Source organism: Hyposmocoma kahamanoa, unplaced genomic scaffold (genome assembly GCF_003589595.1).
Source record: "Hyposmocoma kahamanoa isolate Upper Pololo Valley unplaced genomic scaffold, ASM358959v1 81, whole genome shotgun sequence".
In the NCBI taxonomy this organism is placed as follows: domain Eukaryota; kingdom Metazoa; phylum Arthropoda; class Insecta; order Lepidoptera; family Cosmopterigidae; genus Hyposmocoma; species Hyposmocoma kahamanoa.
The window spans coordinates 8170004-8186518 of NW_020654080.1; the positions used below are offsets into that span (position 1 = coordinate 8170004).

Below are 16515 nucleotides of genomic sequence, written 5' to 3' on the forward strand. Positions count from 1 at the left end.
AATAATTTATTACATGGTTTGAACGTGTGATAATTTAATTGTTTGTAGGCACATATAGGCAGCTTAATGTGAACTACTGGAGAAACAATCACAAAGAAAATAAGAAAAGAAGGAATACTGCAACTGATTAAAATGTAACTCAAAAATATTTTTTTTTAATTTATGTTAAATTAATTATGACTTAATTAAGCTTTTCAGAATTTACAAATATTAAATGGCAACATAAAATTTCCAGTGTCAATGTGTCAATGTCATTCAAGGCGGCTCGGCTTTCTACTGGCGCTTTTTTGTTGAGAAAAGTACGACAATATCATGATATTAAACGTGTATCCTTTGTGTATCATCCTAAATAATAATTGAGAATTGATTCAAACATGGAAGAAGAAAGTTAGTATCACACAGTTCCATTATAATTTTTAAAATGTTTTTTCATGTTCTGAATTGATATGTCTATACAAAATCCTTCAGAACTCCTTCGAAGAAAGAAGAAGGCCTTAAACGGGAGCAATAGACGAGTCTTAGCAGAAGCTTATAATGATTTGGCTACCTACTACTACAAGCACAACCGATATAGCGATGCTTTGGAGCAATATAAAGCTGAGGCTTCGATATGCAAAGATCTCGGTCTTCGAATGGAATGGGGCACTTGTAACAGAATGGTCGGCGAGATGTACATGTTATTAGCCGAGTTTGATAAGGCTCTGAAGTATGAGGAGCGACATTTAGGTAATTTCTTGACTTACAGCTTATTTAAATGAAATTTATTGGTTAGGTTATTGAGAAGTCTATTTACACTAAGCTATCTAATGTCAATCAATTGACTGACTCCGTGGTCGAACGGTTACCACGCCGGACTGCCACGCAGAGGTCCCAGGTTCGATTCCCGGACCGGGAGAAATATTTGTATGACCTACATTTATTTCTCTCGTGAGTTTGGGTGTAATTTGTGGTTGTCTATGTGTGTGTCTATGGCACCCGCGACACAGGGTTTCCCTAGTGCGGGGCTATGTTGAGATGTGTGCGTTATTATTATTAAAAAAAATTCTTTTGACGATGCAATGGGTACGCCTACTGAGATTGGTTCTGGTACAGGGAGTTCTCTGGGTTGTTATCACATCCATTGTGAGTCTGATTGGTTGCTTCAAATTAGTGCACTCTTTGGCTATGGGGTGGAATTTATGTGTGTTGATACAGTATTCAATTTGTTTGGATTTACACAAATTTCGAAGAATAACACAATTTTTTTTTAATTCAGAATCTTGAGTTAAACTTTTAATTTACTGTTGAATTTTTTCACACCAAGATTCTTACACTCATAGCCCCGCACTAGGGAAACCCTATATTGCGGGTGCTATGGATTCGCCCATAGACAACCATAAATTATACCCAAACTCTTGAGAGAAATAATTGCAGGCATACAAATATTTCTCCGTGTTTAAAAAAAAACTTGATTTTTGAACAAGTTTATATTACATTTTCCATATTTCAATACCACTAATGAACACTACACAACATAAATTGTGGTCATATTCTGATTTTATTTTGGTTTTGGTTCTGAATTTTCTTTTCACAATATTCTTTTTTTTTCCAATTTTGTTTTGTTTGTTTCTTTTTTGTTACAAAATTCGAGGAGCATAATATTAGTAAATAAATAAGGCTGTTTACATTAAAAACAGAAAATGATAAAAAAATTATGTTGGCATAGTATTCATTGGAGGTATAGATTTGACAAACAATTTGTCAGCATTTCAATGTTAAAAAAAGTCTTGAATTATGTGTGTATTTGTCAGATAATGTATTATAGTGTTATCCAATTACTAGCTGTAGCAAAAGAGCTAAACAACCAAGTGGAAGAGCAGCGAGCAATGGCAACTCTTGGCAGGATATATCTACTGCAAGGCCAGAGCTCTACAGATGAGAAGGAGGCAGAGATGTCACTAAAAGCTGCCGAAAAGGCATTTATGAAGAGCCTTGTCCTGTGTGAAAGGTACAGAAAGTTATTAATGTCTTTTTAATTAGTGTAAATATTAGTTTAAGATCAATAGACATTTAGTTAAAGACAATACAGCCTTCTCTGCCACCTATTAGTTTTATTGTAAATGTTCATACTATAATGTTTTTAGCCATTTTCTGAGTTAGTTGTTAAACACTTCTAAGTTTAGGGGCTGTAATGCTGTTTGCAGCACAAAATTGCACTACAAAATGGTCTACATGTTTGTTCCTATAGGTATAATTTAATGTATTATGTAGTTTAATGTATTGTATATGTAGATTGAACATGCCAAGTAGACAAATTAGTAAAAATTATTTATGTTTCTACTCCTTTTTTTTACTATTTGACTACTAATGACACAGGGTAATTGTCTTACTTTGTGATTACCAAGCTCTACACCATAGGTTCCCAAACCTTTTGGTTCGCCCACCTAGGCAAGATAAAAACAAATTCAATGCTCACCACCACAAACAATAACATTTATTTATTTATTTATTTATTTATTTGTTTATTAAGCATACATTACAGACTAAAGTCATTGATTACACGTAATTTAGGTTAACAAGGGGAGTTCAGACAGTAGTCCACAGATATGTATACAAAGTTAGTTCTTAAAATGTTAACATCCAGTAAATAACAAATTATGAATTTAAAGGAATACTTAAACTACACAAATTATTTTTTTACTTATTTTTTATAATATTAACTTAATAACACAAAAAATCAAGTTCAAGTAGTTTTTACAAATGCGGTAGCCTCCCCAGCATCAATGCATTGATGGGATGGCTAGCAAGGGCTCCAATTATTTCTGAGGCCCCAATCCCTCCTAGGGCTCTGCAACGCCCGCTGGTGGGCATTAGGGACCACTTTGGGAAACTATGCTCTACACACTGACAACATCCCGTGATTCAACTTTGCCTCATTGACATTGCTGTTTTTTATATGGAAATTGTACTGATTTTTCTTTAATTAACTTGCAATAAACTATAGCCTATTATAATCTTTTTAATTTCAGTCTGAATGGCAAAATAAAGAAACATGAGCTTATGGATATGAGAGCTAGATTACTTCTAAATATTGGTGTTGTACAAGAACACCTAGGCAACTTTGACAAAGCTCTTGATTGCATTCATAAAGCCATAACAATATGTTCTAATCAAGATTTGTATGAAGTTTTGCATAATTGTTATACTACAGAGGCCTTGTTGTATAGCAATAAGAAGAAGGATTATGCAAAAGCTTTAAGCTGCTTGAATAAGGCTTTGGAGGTTGCTAGTCGGTTGGAGGATAAGGTAATATTTTACATTACACTTTACTTATAACTCTTTGAGGATATGTTAAGAAGATGCTATGACGTTGAATTGCGGAAATCAAATATGGGCCAGGAGGGTGGCTTCAAGTCTGAACTCTCACTCCTTAATATAAATGATAGCTATCGTACTTTATTAAAATGTTATTTAACTGATTATTATGTCTTGGCTTATAGAAGCATTGGTTCCAAAATGCAACAGAAACTAAAATATTGTTTCCAAGCTTCACTATTGGAGAATTTCAGCAAAAGTGGCCTGTATCTATTTCAAGGTTCTGGGTTTAATTCTTCACTTTGAAAACATTCATTCATTGTGTCGACTTTTTTTTAGTAACTTTTACTGAGTACTTTAGAGTTTAAACTCTAGAATCGCTGTGTTATTCATCAACATATGTGACAACAGTTAAGGCTGCCTTTAAAATTGTAAATAAAACTGGTCCAAGAACCGACCATTGGGCTTTCTCTCACTTGGGAAAAAGTATTTTTATTATCGTATTTGCCATGTAGACCTGTATGTTATTGCATAGAAAGATATTGTTATCCATATCCTAGAACTTTTTCGCTTTTCTTGTAGATACTAAAATCGTGTGAGACGCTATCGTCAAAAGCGGACATTCTCTGCAAGATGTCGGACTACCAGAGCGCGAAGCAAGTGCTCCTTAAGGCGTGGAAGTTGAAAACTCCTGATGAAGATGAAAGGGAAATTATTGAAAACAATCTTAGAGTTGGTATGTCGATTCATCAAAAGAACTTTTTCAGTTACGAGGAGTACAGGTAAAGACAGTACAGTCACTGTAAGAGGCCTATATATACAAAGTACACCAATAGGGCTGGCACGACGAGGCGCGACTTGCGCGAGAGCGACGTAAAGCGCGAGATACTGCGACCTGCTTTTTGTCGCTCTCGCGCCTTATCGCGCTATCCCTGCATTATCATCGCTCAAAGAAATTATTCAATCGCAATCAGCTTGTGAAATAAATTATGCTTTTTTAGTTGCAGCAATTTGCTACACTGAGGACCTACTAATCTCCACCGATCCATCAGACCATACAACTTTTAAGAAACTGTACGAGAAACTCGGCGATGGTGCATGCCATTTAAAGAACTATCCAGGAGCCGTGGAGTATTACTTGAAGATGCTGGAACACGCTGAACTCGCTGGAGATTTTGGGAAAACGCTTATACCTATTTACGTTAGGTAAGCACTCAAATTTGGTACATTAATGATAAAACCAATTTAATGCGTCATTTCGAAAAAGCGTACTAAACCATCAGGTTTTTTTTTACAACCTCTGTGGCTCAACAGTTTACACTGTAGGAACTAAATGAATAAATGGGTTCTGGGTTCAATACTGGGACGGTGTGATCAATTTCAAGAAACGAATTTTTTTGTCTGGGTGTTCTGGGTGTCCATGTGCATTGAATTTCGTTGCTCTGGTTGTCATAGTACAACGGAAGTCCCAAGTTTGAGACCAAGTTGTTGATGTGGTTGTTGGGTAAATTATAATTTTAGCGTTTCAGAGTTCATTTTGTTGCTCTAGTACTCATAGTACTACAAGAAATTTCTTAATTTGAGATCAGGTAGCTCATGTAGTTATCTGGCAATATTATTTTTATTGTTTTACTACAGTGTAACTGTTTATTCTTTTCAAAATTTGACATACTATGCAACCTCCAACAGTAGTAATATACAATCATATTTATTTCCTTTTTACAGTTTATACCAAACTTACAAAGACATGGGGAGCTACTACGAAGCTCTGCAATATTACGAGAAAGAATACGAATTCATAAAAGACATTCCTAAAGAAGCGTACACTACATTGTACAATATCGCTGAAGTTTTATTCTTAGCTAAGAAACCATATTTTCAAGTTGAAAGGGCTTGTTTGGATGCCAGAAAAGCGGTGAGTTTATTTTTGTTAAAATATTAATTAAATTATATTTTAACGTAGCTTAAAACGTGCTTTAAACTTTTTGTGTGTTCGCACTAAAGCATCGCCGCTTTTCCTGAATGCAACCCTATGTTAACAAAGTCGAATAATAAGACTAATTAATGAATATTTGTTTATTGGTTCAAGTCCAAATGTTTTTTGATAGTTCCCATGGAGTTAATTTATTTCCTCAAAGCTCATCATACTTGGAATTCTCTAGTTGATAGAGAAGAGTAGTAGAGAAGCGGTAGTTTTAATTTATTTTTTAAACGAGGTTTCGAGTATTTGTAATGTCTGCTGGTTCGTTCCGTAGTTCAGATGGGAGAGCATCAGCCACGGAATGCTGAATGCGCTTGTTCGAATCCAGCCGAATCAAAGAAATTTTTCTTAAAGATCGGTCTTTATATTAATAAATTGTACAAATTATACACTTTACGAAATTCCAGGCTCAAGATTGGAATAAAAAGAAATATGAAATAAGAATACTAAAGAACCTTCTTAAGTACCAAGAAGAATATGGTGAGACTGAAAAACTTGAAGACACAAAGTCTGAACTTAGAGCTTTAGGTTATGACGATTTTGACAATTTAGACAATTCTGAGGACGAACAAAGCTCCGCGGGTGGAGGGGATGAGGATACCACGCATATTGGAGATGATATATGCTTGGAAGATCTGACAGGTATGCAGGTATCTTACATTACCTATATAATTAGTTGGCCTTATTTGTGATTAATTACAATTGGAGACTAACGATTCTGACCTGATCTATATAGACATCAAGATTGGGATCGGCTAAATAGTCATCCCAATTCTCTCGCTAAAGCCTAAGCTAAAGCGGTTGATGGTGGCAAGATCAGGAGACTAAAACGAATGTATGCATTCAATGACTTAGAGAGGCTGAAGCGGTGGTGTGCTCCCTCGTAAACGCAAATCAAAAAATTTACTAAAAAGGCTGGCGAGTGAATAATGTACGTTTAATTTTGTTTGCAAAAATCGTCCATTGAGTTTCTTTTATAAAACGTTCAGAGAACGTTTATTAATAGCCTTTAATTGTAAATTTTTTTATATCTCTGTTTAGATCGTCGAATCGATCGAAAAAAGCGTCTGCCTAGAATCGTGTAATGATTTCTTTACCGCAATTTATTTATAATCATTCTTATTTTCTGAAGACAAAGCTTCGGAGCCATGCGACTTCTATGCTCTGACCACACACAGGCGGTCGCGGATGCGTTCCGGGCGCGGGAATTTTTGTAACATACGAGTTCATATGAACCTTGCCACACTGAAACGCGCGGTGGTCACGCGTCAGTATTTCAAAAAGTCCCGTAGCCGCCTGTGTGGCCTGAGCATTACGAAAGCATAAAAATTGCATTAACCTTTCATCGTAATGAGTTCTTTGGCATTTTAATTTTCCCCTTAATGAGTTCGCAGCTTCAATTAAAAGTTTACCTTAATAACTTAGATATAGGATAGATAAATATTCGCTTAAGGTGACATTTTGTACTTGTAAGAACAGCGTAACCGCATCTAACTTGTTAAATAAAAGTTTGTTTAAATGTATAGGTATGGGGTTAGTATTTAAATTGGGCTTTTTACCAAACCACTGAGTTTCTCAATAATTAATACATTCGCCTGTTTCCGTATAACATTGGACTTAACATTTATTCGATAATCGGTATTTACAGATATATCAGATACTAACGACGAGGACGTTCCGGAGACTAAACGGGAAGTCAGGAGGAGAGGTAAAGGCTTCGCTATAAAAAAAAATATGAAAGGCGAAACCCAGTTACATGTCGTAAGTTCTTATAAGACTTTATTTATCGATTAAAAAAGAAAGTAACATTGACATATTTATTAAAAATAAAGTAATTTCTTATCTAAAAATATGTTATGTTATATAAGTATATATCAAGGAATTTCTAACTGAAAAATAAAATCGCAACTCACGGAAAGCTCACGTCGATTTCTTTTATTAATTAAGGATAAAGTAAGATAATTTAATAATAATTTTTTAAGTCTCTGCTACATCCATACCATACTGAATTTTGTTATAAAATCTATTCAATGTGGACGTGCAGTATGGAAATACATAAAGATTATGTTGGTATACAGCATTGTATACTTTAATAATAGGAAGTATATACGAGCCTACGTAGCATGCAGCCGCGATAAAGTTATTATATCCACATTTAGTTGTCAAATTCGAGTGATAAAACCGCCATAATCTTAAAATTATATCACAATATCTAACGTGGCGACAACCGTGACGGCACATTTTTGTCGCATGGCGAGCGCCTCGACCAATAGCTGTAAAAGCTTATCACAGTGCCAAACACCGCAGCGTCACAGCTGATTTAAAACATTTTGACAGTACTGCACAGTAATTTTATCAACGTAAAATTGAGCGAGACAAACGAGATAAAAAAAAAATAATAAAAACCAACAAATTGATATGTGTAAATTATTGGAAAAAGGTGAGGAGAACATTTTTAACATAGTTTATTGCATGACAGTAACTAGAAATACGTAAATAATAATTAATCTATTGTAAAATATGTAAAAACTGAAACTACCAAAATTTTTTGTTTTGTCGTTTTCGCGGCGACGATTAAAGGACAAACATAGTTATATACGCAATTTCATATCGTTATCCTTGTTCTTCAAAATATATAGCAATAGTTCATTACTAAATAAACAAAGGAATGAATGACTCCAGTGCGGTATCTTACCAATTCAGTATACGCAATAAAATAAATGGCAACATATGTAGCTTTATCAACTGAAATGAATATTTCACGGGGAGGTTTATCACACATTGCATGTGATATACTGCCGGGCTACGGCCACAGCGGCATTTGCCCTACCACTACTAAAAAACCAACAAAAACTCCTTACATTATAATTGTTTTACGGCACGGAATAGAAGCGAAGTTTTCTAACGAAATTGTACATAGCTTAATGAAGTTTATGTCTGTGTATGTACCGTACAAACTGGATACGATACGGTTGCTGCGGGAATTCCCGAGAAAGTCGAATTCTTCGGAAGACTCGTGACCTGCTTTTTGGCTTGCATTTAGTTTGAATTGTGTCAATTGTGTATTATCACAATTTTCACAGTTCATTTTGCTATAAAAATTCGATTCCATACCGTTCCGGAGCAATGTAAATCCAGCCTAAGTATTGCGTGGAATTATAGCATTTTTATTATATACTAATTAGACAAATGATTTCAAATGACAGTGTCCATATTATAGAACAAAATGTTTAAATTTTTTTATCGGGTTTCATTACATTTTGTGTTGCAGGACTTAAGATTTGTAAGTACAAATAATATGTGAGTTGTAATCATGATTCCAGGCGTGCATATCCGGTAACAAACTCCTAGTAGAACGTCTCCTAGCGAAAGGTCACCCGGTAAACGTGCGAGACAACGCTGGCTGGTTGCCTCTGCATGAGGCGTGTATCCATGGACGGTTGGAGATCGCTAATGTGCTTATTAATCATGGTGCTAACATCAATGATCGGGGTGGCGTTAATTGTGATGGTTAGTCTTTTAAAGCTGTCTATTGTTTCAGTTCAAAATTTAAAATTTACATCATATTGTTCATTTTACAGTTAAAGCGAATAATGTGATATCTTAGTTGAATGACTCAGGATTCAGAATTGAGCACCTTTTTTGGTAAGAGGTGTTCTTGATGTTATTTAAAAAGTGTCTGAGCACAATGTTTCTTTCATAATACAGCTTATTTATTCATTATTTGTTTAGGTATAACACCATTATATGACGCGGCAAGCAACGGTCATTTAGAGGTGGTACAACTGCTAATAGACAAAGGTGCAATCCCATCTTTAAAAACCGATTTCGGCGAGACACCATTGGATGTATTACAAAAATGGCGAACACAGACCATTCTTAATAAAGACGAGGAAACATTATACAATAATATATGCAACAAGATACATAGTTTTATCGACAAGAGTAATACAGTAGATGTATTCAATAGATCAAAATCTAAAACCCCAATAAAACCTAAGAAAGATATAACACCACCAAGTACATCTAAAATGAGTAACAGAATTAAGGAATTAACCTCTCCAGCTAAAAGGCGTAATATAATTGACGATAGTGATGATGACCTGGATCTATCGCAGAATGTGAGGAATTTGCCGGCTTTTCCTTCTGACGATTCAAATTTTTCTGAAGATAGTCCACCAGCTAGTAATACTTTAGGGGTCAAAGCATATAAAGAAGCCATATCAGCGTTACGTAATAGAAATATGGATGATCTTCCCGAAGTTGACGTAAGGAAAAAACCAAAACCAGCGTTACTTGATCCTGATGAAGTTGACGATGACTGGCTAGATGATGATTTGGGGATTAATAAACAAAACAAAAAGAGAAAACTTAGTGATCCATTGACAATTGTTGCTAAGAAACCTTCCATCGAAATTATAAGAGATAGTATTGATAGTATTAACAAAATCACGCCACTTGTTGAAAATAATAAAACAAATGAACGAAAGAAATCAAGAATCAGTGATATTGTGAACTTGAGTGACAATAGTTCAGATTCTGACATCTTTCAAAGAAACGAAAATGTATGTCCGAAAGTAACTGCTTCTGAATCTATGCGGCACATAGCAAAGGAACTTAATGAATCGAAACTTAAGGACACTAGAATGACTATGAGGAAAAGATGGAAACAACAAAGTACATTACTCAAAGCTGGATTTCAAAGGAAACGAGACGAGATTGATCAATCTAGTAACAGTGGTAGTGATAATGAATTCACAACGAGAAAAGATAAAAGATGGACTAACACAGGATCTCTATCGAGAAAAAACTCCGGGGATAATCTCATGAATCCAGTTTCATTCACAAGAAATAATTCAAATGAGAACTTTTTCAACACCAACGATGGTTTTAACGTAGTGCAAAGTTTGAATCCTAATATAATGCAACCAGTTAATGTTATACAGCCTATAAATATAGTGCAGTCTAAAAACGGTCGTCCAGTGCAAACACAGATTTTGCCACCAGCGGCTGTGAAGGTGCAAGTGGAGGATAAAGTATTGTTGATATCTTTAAAGTTGGACGCGATAAATAAGTTGACAATCAGCTGGTTAGTTGAGGAAGTAAAATCACGGTATTTCAAGTACGTTGATATTGTTTTTTCTTCTTTTTCATTAATTATATGTAGTTTCAGCAGATTGTAATAAAAATATAAAAGAAGGGGGTGCTTATGAAATTACAGGCACATGGGATTTATTTATTATTTTATTTATTTATTTTAGGAAGGATTACAGCTATAACTCAAAGAAGTTGTATAAAACTAAACAATATATAAAAAAGCCTATTACAAACCTCCACATTTGGATATCAAAAGTACAAACCAATAAGTAATGCTGATCTTACTTACATCTATTGTATAAAATATAAAAGAAGTTTGAGCATAACTATAATTATTGCTGTCCAAAGTAATTCAAACCTACAGTTTGTCTGATGGCCGCAGTGCTTGTTGCAGACAGATCAAAGTCATAGTTGGTGCAGTACTTATTATATGTCATGACTTGTCAACTTATGTCTCAGGGTGACGGACGCAGAGGCAGTGCCCCTCAGATCTTTGCGATTTAAAGCTCTGGGTGGCACTGCAACTTATGGACAGGCGTGTAGCTTACTGCACTTGTTCGTCCAGTCACTTGATGTTATAAAAAAATAAATAATAATAATTGGGTTTGAAAGCAATGTTAATAGATTTAGTACTGCTTAATAGTCTTCAAATGTGCACTGATTTATTCAAAATTTCATTTGTCTGTAATAACTTTAGGTCATTTTAACGTTTACAATTCAACATAATGTAACAAAATAATTATAACTTTTTTATTAAAAAAAAAAAACGACCTCAAAAGAAGGATGGCAAAAGCTGACCCAAAATCAACGAAGTGCCGTTCATGGACTTTGCTAGTATAATTTTACATTTTAGTTTATGCCGAGTTATTAATATATTTTTGTATATTTTTAGAAGTCGGGAATAAAGAAATTGCAAAACAATGTATGTTAGAGTAGATGCAAGAAAACAACGCAATTGATTTAGTTCGACCATAGATTAGGTAACGTTCTTTGAATGTTTACCTACCTAAAGTATTGGTTATTTTATAGTACCCACATAAAACATTAATGCTATAAAATACCTAATCAAATAATCAATTAAACAATAATGACATAAAAGACAATGTGACAAAAATGTTTAGAAAATATTTAAATTAGAGATACGAAAGTTAGCAAAGGAACGTTTTGAAATGAGTCCTTTTGCCAATGCCAGTGTCACTTTGAGATTGAAAACAATGTGACCGTTTTTGGCAGGTTTATTATTAGATTTAATTTTTATTAATTTTCATTGCTACAGAACATGTTGTAAATGTAAAGTTGTATTAAACGTGGCAGAATTTGGCAGATTTAGGAATGTTCAGCAAGTTCTTTATTATTTTTAGAAACAAACTGAAAATTTGTCGTTTTCTAATACTACGAACAAACATCTGAAGCGAAATACAGGATAATGTTATGAACATAACCTATATCAAATTTATAACCCCAGCTTCTACAGGCTATACTCAATTAGATTTTTTGATGCTTTGATAATGAATTACAAGTATTGATAGGTCTCTTTAATGCACGTCGTCACAAATACTGGGTCACAAAATACACGGGATGTCGCCATCCTTCTTTAGCTTAACGGCTTTTTTATTGGAATTACATATATTTGCCAAGTTTGAAATCGGTTAACGGAAAGTTCGCGAAACAGGATTCATTCCCTAGTTTGCTTGTAGAGTTTACCTTACAGGTAGAATGTTTTCTTTAAATTTAAGTGGGACCAATGCGTAGGTATCCTCTTTCCGACAAAAGAGAATCATCAAAATCGGTTCACAAATGTCGGAGTTATCGCGTAACATACACAAAAAATGCAGTCGAATTGAGAACCTCTTCTTCTTTTTTGAAGTCGGTTAAATAGCATACAAAAAATTTATACATTATTAAACACAAAAATGACATACTGCAGCTTTTAATTGGACCAAATATTTTTTCAGACTAACAGGCATCAAACCAGTGTTCAGCCTGATGACATCAGACGGCGCGATATTATCTGAAGAAGATCCACTAAGCCTTGTACTCTCATCGCCAGAGTTAAAGACTTGTATTACTAATTGGAAAGCGTCGCCAGCTGAGGAGAGATATTTGGAGTGCTGTGAAGCCCTAGGCATAGGTAACTTCACAAATATAAACTGATTATTAAATTTTTAATTGCCGATAAGGCAATATAGATCTACCAGCAAAAGGTTAACCTGAATGAGTTTCAAATAATTTGAAAAAAAAAAAAATAGATTTTATCCTAAACATTGTTGTTTCTTATATTGTTTATTGTGCTAGTTACAATTCATTAGGAATAAACCACTCACATTATGAAACTCGAATCAGACTGTTCTACCCTACAATAACATTTTAAAATATGGTGTCTCCCATTCTTCTTCTTCTTCTTCTTCTTCTTCTTTTTGTCCTTATCCCACGCTAGGTGGGGTCGGCATGGTATCTCCCATTATTGAGAGATAAACAATTACTCATTATTATGACCTTATTATATTAATTATGAAGGGAATATTATCAGTATGTACATAACTTTATTTATTCTCAATTTATTATCAAATCTCTTCGTGTCAACGTTTTTAAATATAAATAAACTAATGGCTTTTAGAATATGACTTCTACTGACGAATCTTTAAATATTTCGTATTATGGAAACATGATTAAATCTGTTGTGTTTAATGGGAATTGAAATTATTATAGTAATATTATTTGCAAACCTGCTCCCAGTCTGTACACAATATACCCATCGTTATTAAGGCCTGTATTTTTTTTGTGTTCTAAGTTTATTATTTTATAATTCTGTTGTTCATTTTTATGTTCATATTTCTTTCCTATTTACTTTTAGCAACCTCCGAAGAAATTCAGCAAGCAGTAGGAAGAAGTCACACTACTCATCGTTTAGCACTCGGCGCTAGAACATTATCCCCCTCCCAAATACGACCACTTTTCCGAGCATTAACCCACCAAACTCACATTACCGCCATATTAATATCAGACAACAATATAGGAGATGACGGAATCAAATACCTCACAGAATGTATCTGTACAATGCGGCATGTAACTAATTTAGACTTAAGCAGAAACAACATAACAGGCGATGGAATTAAAGTTTTACTAAACGCCTTTGAAAAAGCAACAAGGCCTATACTACAGTTGTTGGAGGAATTGGATTTGACCGGCAATCCTATTTCTGATGATGGATTTCGATGCGTTGTCAAAATATGTCAGTATGTGAAATTAAAAGTGCTGAAGTTGAATTATTGCAGGCTAACGGAAAATGCTATGAACGAGTCGACGAAAAGTATGCATTTTGACAGTTTGGAAAGTGTAGACCTAAGCAACAATGATGTACAAAAAGTGATGATCAGTTGTTTTGTTTCGTCCTTAAATCCGAATTTGATAACTGATTTGGAATTGGACAATGTGGGAGTGGAAGGAAATGTTGTTGGATGTATTGCTTCATTTATGGATTCGGCGCGGGAATTGAAGATACGAAGATTCGGATTGTCGAATTGTAAACTTGTTGATGGCCAGTTTATGAGGTTGCTCAGGTTAGTTAGTAGTTTTGTATAATTGTTATTTGTGATGCTTTACAAAAGTGATAATACAACAACTTTACAAAAGACATACTGGTCATGCAAAATCTCTTTAGATAAATCCCACTCTTATGATTTGTTGGACGCAAGAGGGGGATCCTCGTAATTGGTCACTTTTTGTCTACTACTAATTACTACTGCTTTATAGTGATTATCGATTCTATTCACCCTTTCAATAAAATGTTGGTTCTTCTCTATATATCTTAATATCTGTAAAGAAATCTGGACTAACCCAAGGTTCTATATGGATTGAAATAGGTGGTTAGATAAAAATAAAAATTATATATTTACAAAAGTCATTCGCCCTTTCAAAGCGAGAGTGAATAGGCATTACTTGGGTGTGCATGCTCCATCGTCGGCCTCATCGTCACTTTCCATTAGGTGAGATGGAGGTCAAATGCGCACTTATTCTATAATAATAAAAAAATCAATTTCAGTAGTACAACAGATACATGATCTAGAAGATCCTTGTAGCATGTAGTGTATAATGTACTGTACTGTAAGGTAATGTACTGTACGTTATTGACACACTTGTTTTACGTTCTTAGGAGCATAGACAGACAAGTGCAACAGTTGCTCACGCACATACACGTTGTCCTAGAATTACTCTTATGGCATAAAAAGAATTAGTCAAGTGAGACGGTGTTCCTTATTTATATCACGTGACGTGACATCAGAAGCGCTTTAAAACTTTTTATTTTTCTGTTATAACCTTCATTAATTCCAATAAATCTAATCTTAGCTAGTCGATGGCTTTTATATATAAAATGTCACAGACACTTTCGACGTTACGACTTTAGTATAGCGTTGGTTTGTATGGTCACTTGTGTGACTACCGCATTTATGTGCAACTCTGTGACGTGATAGCTGTGTATGATGCTATAAGTTACTCGCAAAGTAGTAGTGTTAGAAGGGTTAGAAGTTTCTAAAACCTCTCACTAGATGTACAGAAAGATCTGTAACAAAAACACATAGGAGAATTACGGTACATCGATAACTTGACTTATAGCTCAGTTGGTTAGGGTAGCGCTACGGTACAGCGGGTCTTGGGTTCAAATCTTATCGGGTCGAAGAAGTTTTTCTATATGTTCAATTTTTGAATTAATAATCGTCTCTGTCGTGCATGTCTCTGTGTTAGAACCCTTTAACTTTTTGTTACAGAAGCCTAAGTCGCGCCAAGCACATTCAAACAATAACACTGAAGAACAATCTCCTGACGTTCATCACACTGAAAAAACTTCTACAAAGGCAGCCTCCCGTACCTCAAATTAACTTAGAGGGTTGTCAAGATATCTTCAAATATTCGCCTGATTCTGATTTCCACGTTTGGCTGCCGGCTATAGACTTTGGAAGATGTATACCGGAGATAAATGTTTCTCCAGTATCAAATAATGATGAGGAACGAGAAAGTTTCAAATCTTTCTCGAAAACTTGGCTGAATTGTTTCAAAGGGCGGGGAATGATTGAACATTGTGATAACGGTGTCATTAAGTTTACTGCTAGGTGATTGTTACTGATGAATTGACATTAAACTCACCTCAATAACAGCCTAAAATTTAATAATCTAATACTCCATCAAACAGGCCTTCCCAGATAAGAAGTACCACCACAATCAGTATAACCTAATCTAATTATCCATCGATTATGTTATGTTAATAACTGTAGCAGAATGCAGGCAGCGAATCTGGTATTCTGAATCCTAGCAATTACATGGTAAATTACGGTTTAGTTTAGTTCATAGCATGCTTTATAAAGAGTGGTACTTATTTAATGTTTGCTAGATTAATTTTGTAGTAATACTTATATTGTTAAATGTAATGTAAATAATCAAGGATAATTACAAAATAAAATGTTTTCATGAAATTATTATGTTTTACGCGGATCCTACGACTGCAATCAAGAGACTACGCGGGTCCTACGTACTGCAGTCAGCTAAGTCCGTTTATATTTGAATTGCAGTTTAATTACATTGTAGCCGTTTCGCAACAGCATACATTTTACTATTGCTTAATATGGCTTACTGTTGCTTTTGTATTGTAATAGTGCTAAGGTTACTGGATCTGTCAGCCAACTTAGGTTAAAAATCATGCCTATAGTTTCATGAACTCCGCCAAAAACACCTAGTTCAGACCTGAATCAACCGCTAGTATCAAAGCCGAATATAACTACTAACATTTCTTAAGGAGTTTAGACAATGTAAGTACACGAAAAAAACGTTCATGTGACGAACACCACAGGAATTTGACGATTCCTACTTTAAAAATGAACTAATCAGCTTTAGGAACGAGTTTAAGGAAATGTTATCTGTCTGTTGTGGTACCTGTATTTACGACTGTAAAAAACAACATGCGTTCATAACTATCGACCTATTTCAATATTACCAGCAGTTTCAAAAATTTTGGAGAAGTTAATCAATAGCGGGCTTGTAAAATTTCTAGTATCTAAACAACTTTCATCCCCGTCTCAGTACGGCTTCCGCTCTGGTAGGTCTATTGATGATGATGTACATTCTTTCGTCAACTACTTAGCTAATAAACT

General features: G+C 34.6%; 1 protein-coding gene across 1 annotated transcript; it reads left to right on the forward strand.

Moving 5' to 3' along the window:
- The first annotated feature begins 261 nt into the window (after nucleotides 1-261).
- Nucleotides 262-15831, forward strand: LOC113234109 (tonsoku-like protein). The gene is made up of 14 exons (XM_026469366.1): nucleotides 262-387; nucleotides 469-726; nucleotides 1822-1987; nucleotides 3009-3285; nucleotides 3877-4030; nucleotides 4296-4500; nucleotides 5020-5209; nucleotides 5683-5917; nucleotides 6924-7036; nucleotides 8599-8785; nucleotides 9008-10397; nucleotides 12328-12503; nucleotides 13227-13932; nucleotides 15139-15831. Exons 1-14 carry the CDS (start codon nucleotides 375-377, stop codon nucleotides 15482-15484), a joined length of 4416 nt encoding a protein of 1471 aa, XP_026325151.1. The 5' UTR covers nucleotides 262-374; the 3' UTR covers nucleotides 15485-15831.
- Nucleotides 15832-16515: the final 684 nt, after the last annotated feature.

What these genes read in the sequence shown, in the direction of transcription:
- LOC113234109 (XM_026469366.1), top strand. An exon ending in CTAGTCGGTTGGAGGATAAG is followed by an intron (nt 3,286 to 3,876) that starts GTAATATTTTAC and finishes CTTTTCTTGTAG; the next exon opens with ATACTAAAATCGTGTGAGAC. An exon ending in GCGAAACCCAGTTACATGTC is followed by an intron (nt 7,037 to 8,598) that starts GTAAGTTCTTAT and finishes TCATGATTCCAG; the next exon opens with GCGTGCATATCCGGTAACAA.